This window comes from Diospyros lotus, chromosome 13, assembly GCF_014633365.1.
Source record: "Diospyros lotus cultivar Yz01 chromosome 13, ASM1463336v1, whole genome shotgun sequence".
NCBI lineage: Eukaryota > Viridiplantae > Streptophyta > Magnoliopsida > Ericales > Ebenaceae > Diospyros > Diospyros lotus.
This window is the reverse complement of record NC_068350.1, coordinates 31,841,899-31,847,502: the sequence shown is the minus strand read 5'-3', so window position 1 is coordinate 31,847,502 and position 5,604 is coordinate 31,841,899. Positions and strand designations below refer to the sequence as shown.

The window sequence follows — 5,604 nt, the reverse complement described above, 5'->3', positions numbered from 1 at the left end:
TAATCTTATCTAAAAAAAAAAAAAAGAAAATTGACCGAGTCTTGTTGTTGATCCTCGTCAACCCATGTAACCTAATTCCATTTCATGTGCTTGTTGGCATTTTTCACATATCAAATGCTTATTTTATATTTCTGAATACTAGGTTTGGATTTATCCATTCTCTACATCCTAAGGTTTGCTTCATATTGAGAGTTTATCCCGTTGAGATTCCTTAACGAATAAATATTTCAAGACTTTCTTTTATCTGAACTATGCTTTGAGAAGATTATTCATATATTGCCTCGGTGTTTATCTTCTACATCGATTAAGATATCTTACTTTGATTATTCTCAGGTAATTTAGGAGTATAATTCACTCGGAATCTAAATTCTCAAAATCAAAATATGAGCTAATTGTGTATTTGACTTCCAACATAAGTCCAATGACCTAATACTTTATTCTTTCTACGTGAATTTCCTTAATTTTTCAAGTATCATCACTATATATCATGTTTTGTGCACAGTCATGCTTGCTTGTTTCATGCTTAATAATTTGAATTTTTGTAGACAACTTGATTGATTATCAACTTAAACAAATTTGTGGGACTTAATTATGAGGTTGAAGAATTTAATTTAATTATTTTTCAATAAAAAGTCTATTGACCTGCCATTATATATATACCCATAAAACCTGCAATTCTATTCGGATCATCCAACCTCTCTTTCTCTTTGGTCCATGAGGACGACCCGACCCTTGTTTTGTTTTAGCCCTTAACCAAAAAAACAAATCAAAGTGCATTAATATATTTACTTTAATTATATTAAATTAAACTATAGGGGTGCAGAGGGATTAATTTTCATTAAGTCCCGGGACTTGTCCTCTATTGTCTCTCTCAAGCTTGGCCTTGATACCCGGGTCAAAATGACGTCACCCATTCACATTTATAATACATTAAAAATTATTAAAATTATATATTTATTTATTTATTTAAGGAGGCCTTAAAATCATAGCCACCCATTAATCTAATTAAAGATGGCCAAATACAAATTTGAGATCACCGTTCTTGTGTGGTCTCATGTCGCTTGTGCCCTCAATTTTGACAGATGAGATAAATTACAGATAAAGACTTTACCTCATTGCGCAGAGTAAATAGTCGAACCCATGACCTATTGATGCGAATCTCATCTTATCATGACCCAATCACTTGACCTGTGCACTAGGAGCTGCCAAATACATATTTTAACCCTTGTATTTGCACATTTTTTATTTAAATATTCAATTTTTTTGTTATTTTAATTACACCTAATTTTGAGTCAATTACACTTTTAAACTTTTTGTTATTTCAATTACACTTTAAAACTATATAATTTTAAGTTAATTGTATATCTCGATAAATTTATTAAGAATAATGAATTTATAATATAATTGAAATAACAAAAAATTTAAAATGTAACTGTCTCGAAATTATAAGTTCAAAAATATTTTTAAAATAACAAAAAAATTTAAATGTCTAAGTAAAGAGAACGTAAATCTACAAGGTTAAAATATATAACTTGTAAATTAAAGATTCACGGGAGCATACACATACAGGTCTAAATTATTTAATATTATTATATTCAATTTGTTGAATAGTAGACATTAATAAATGTACTTTGTTTTTGGTGTATTTATTATATATTATTTTTAATATTTAATTAATTTTTATTAATTAATGTTAAATAAATAATATTTTAAACTATTTAATCAATTAATATAATTATTTAAATGTTAAAAATAATATATAATAAATACATATTATCTAAAGATTTTTAACAAGATAAAGTTTATATAGTTCGTGTCCCATATATGAATTAAGACTCGATATGTTTTTATTATATTAAGAAATAATAGATTATAAAAAAGAAAAAACCAACTTTCATGTATTCTCAAATTTTGACTCAATTTTTAATTTTTTTTAATTGGAACATCCAACTTTTCAATTCAATTACATATTGTACTTTTGAGTCCGCTAATATTTGTTGTTAATTGATTATATCTTGTTTTCATGAAATTTTTATGTTGTTCGTGTCGGCCAACATAAAATTTATCTAATGCAGACAAATTGAGAGAAAAAAGAGAGGTATGGATTCCACACATTCACCCCCTAAACCTTAAATGTTGCCTAACGTCCAAAATAGATATTCTCTTCTTATTTTTAAATTAAAAATATTACTATTGATCGGTAATTTACGTGTATGAGATTAAGATGCATCGATCGAAATAAGTAGTTAAAAGTTAAAAACAATGGTAGGAGACATGCTTTGTATGTTGTTTGGCTTTTCTTCATTGAGAATAGAGAAAATATTTTTTTAAATTTATACATAAAAAATTATAATCAAAATAACAAAAATATGACCCGGAATTCAGTAATCGGTCCAAATTGACATTGGGCGGGTCTGCCTGCCGGACATTTTAAAACGGTACATGTTGACTTGGAAAAGTAGAGTCTTTCACTCGCATCCACTTTTCTCTCCTCTCCGGTGGATCTCCGGCCAACAACCACGCCGGTGGCAATTGCAGCAGGTTCTAAATAAAGCAATTAAATCTGCTTTCTAGTAACGCAAATTAAGATCAGATCCGAACAAAATCAGAACAAAGGATTCGATCGGTTGGTTGGATTGGTTGGTCCCTACAGATCGAACAGATTAGCTTTAAATCATTTGGCTGTACTGTTCCATTGGATAGCTGATCGGCTCCGCCATGGAAGAAAGCAAGATCGCTGGCTTCCGAGACGAAGAGCTCGAAGAGAGCTTCACTTTCAGCTCCTTGGAGTTCTTCGACGCCTCCACCGGGCTGTTTCCCAACGAAGATGAAGAGAGCTACATCGAAATCGCTCTCGAACCAGCAGAGGCAACAATAAGAAACTGCTCCGGTAGTGGTGGCGGAGAGGAGGAGATTGAGTTTCGGATTTCCTTCTCATCGGCTGCTTCGTTTCCTGGCTTCCCCTCGTCTTCGCCGGCCTCCACCTTGTGCTCTTCCACCTCCGGCAGCAGTGGTCATGAGTATGCAACCGGAGCTGCAGTATCAGATAGGTCTCCGGAGCTGGAAGGAGGATTCAGGCTTCCATCTATGGACGGAGTAAGTGATGGCAACAAAAGAAAGGTGCAAATTCCGGTGTTAGAGCGTTTGTTGAATGCGTTCCTGCCGGCTTGGAAGCGATCGCCGTTTGAATTCAGGACCGAGAATGGCCGGCCGGATGCTGATGCTGATGATCAGCATTTGCCCGGAAGCTTGGAGTTGGCCAGAAATAGGTAATTTTATTTTACCACTTAGCATATATATCTCTAATGTTTAAGGTTTCCCATCATTTCTTTTCTTCCCTTTTACTTCTATTCTATTGTTAGAAATTTCATTATACATTTCTCAAACTTTAGTCATTTAATTCGAATGCGTCTCTAATTTTAAAATTTATTTAATTAATTTCAAAACTTTTCCCATAGCCCCTTGAATTGTGGTCATTCTAAGAAACATCGTGACAAATTTTAAAACGTTTAAGATTTAGTTAGACGAATTCTAAAATGTAATCAATTTACCCATATTTATAATTCCATCTCTTCTCAATACAATGCATGTGATTATTGTTGGTCTTATCTTCTTATTCCCTAATAATTAATTTAATGCACCTCCCCACCTTTTTATCTTATATTAGGCACTAGGCAAACCAGGATAAATGAAAAGTATTATATTAAATAATTGAAAAAAAACATAAAATATATCAAATTCTAGCAAATATGATAGATCATATAAGTTGGCCATAATAAAAGTTGAATGTTAAGATATGTAAAAAAAAATAGCATTTTTTTCGTTAGGTAAAAAGATAGTAATTGCTGTTTAATAGAAAACCCACATCAGATCTACAATATATATATATATATGCAATTTACCTACTTTTATTCCTTCTTGATGCAAGCTTATTGGAATTTCTGGTTTGTGACACTCCCTCCACGTGTTGGGTGCGGTCCCCTTGGTCTTGGGTCACCTCCCTTACCTTAAAAATTATTTTATTAGTTCTCATGTCATCTGTCATGTGATGGTTTAGTGCCTGTGCCGTCGTCTATCCACCAAAGGCCCACAAATTATGCTTTGCTTTTTATACTCTGTGTGTCGGTTCCTCCTATCTGTATAGAGGCTGGGGCTTACGTGGCTGTATTGTCTGTTACATTATCCTTCCTTCATTTTCCTTTTCATGAGCTATAGCCCATATATATATATTTACCACTCCAGGACTAGGAAACCCTCAAAGTTGAATGCTGCAGCAACAAATGGTGGAGTGATGAAGTTCCTAATCAAGTTCCAGTCCATGAGCATCAGATCCATGCTATCTCCATTCCTCAATCTCCACCAACTTAGCAACAATTACAATCGCAGAAACAAACAGCTCGGAAGCTGTAAACTGAGGCTCAAGAGCTATCACAGACTGATCAGGCCCTTTGACAGACGGCCGGCAGCTAGAAGCAGGACCCTGCAAAAAGACCCCGCCGCCGGCTTCACCTTTCAGAGTCAGACCTACTCTCTTGGAAACGGAGGCCGGAGATCCGAGGTCGTTGCCGGACGGGCTAAAAGCTGCCCGAGTTCGATCAAATCCTCCCCGCTTCACGGCGGAGCGGCGGCCAGAATGCCGCCCGGAGAGAACTCCGTGCATGCTGCAATTGCGCACTGTAAGAGGTCCTTCGGTCAGCCCATTGATTGAGTGTGGCAGTCGCAGCGGATCGACTAATGGTCCGATTAAGTTAGCCGACAAAGATGAAGTTACTTTTCAATGTTCAGCGACGGACTGGGAGGGAGGGCTTGTCCAAATGTTAAGTTTGTGTTCCTTTTAAAATATAATAATGCTTTGAAATTAATATTAATTTTAATATTAATTCAATTAAAAATAAATAATAATTAAAAAAATTAGTTATTGTCAACCTCTATGGTAGGTTTTAGGACTTCATCACCAACAATAGGGTAGGGGTTGTTGGTGATGAACCCATCATCGATGTGCTCCTTATGTAGAAAGAGAAAGAAGAAAAGAAGTTATTGATGTTGTCTGATTAAAATTAATGATAGAAAGAAAGTGAAAAATCAACCATCCAATGTAAAGAAAGCACAATCGTTCCATGATATCGATGAAAGACAAAAAAAAAAAAAAAAAAAATGCATTGTAATTATTTATTAGAATAATTATCTATTAGGTGGTCCTATTTATTAATAAATACCATTTAAACCATTAAGATTTATTTCTTGATATTTATTCACTAGTTAAAGAGTGATAATTATTTTTTAAATTGAATTCAAACTAATTTGATGGAATTAGTTTTGAAAGAAGATAGATATTGTTTTGTCTATAAATAGAGGGGTTCCTCTATTGAAAAATATACATAAAATATAGAAAGTAATTTGGGTCCCCAATCAAGAGTAAATCTAAGAGCATATACCATCAATGCACAATTGGCTCATTGATAGGAAGTATCCAAATCAATTGCAACAGTTCTTTTGCATACAAATAATGGCCGGAGATGAATGTGTATATTTTATACATTTTCTCACAATTGGTATTAGAGTCATGTTGTATCTCTGCCTTATTTGTTGCTATAATTAAGGGTG

At 33.9% G+C, this 5,604-nt stretch overlaps 1 protein-coding gene across 1 annotated transcript; it reads left to right on the top strand.

Annotated features, from left to right (window-relative positions):
- The first annotated feature begins 2,445 nt into the window (after positions 1 to 2,445).
- LOC127787931 (uncharacterized) lies at positions 2,446 to 5,061 on the top strand. The gene is made up of 2 exons (XM_052316009.1): positions 2,446 to 3,269; positions 4,243 to 5,061. Exons 1-2 carry the CDS (start codon positions 2,719 to 2,721, stop codon positions 4,706 to 4,708), a joined length of 1,017 nt encoding a protein of 338 aa, XP_052171969.1. The 5' UTR covers positions 2,446 to 2,718; the 3' UTR covers positions 4,709 to 5,061.
- Positions 5,062 to 5,604: the final 543 nt, after the last annotated feature.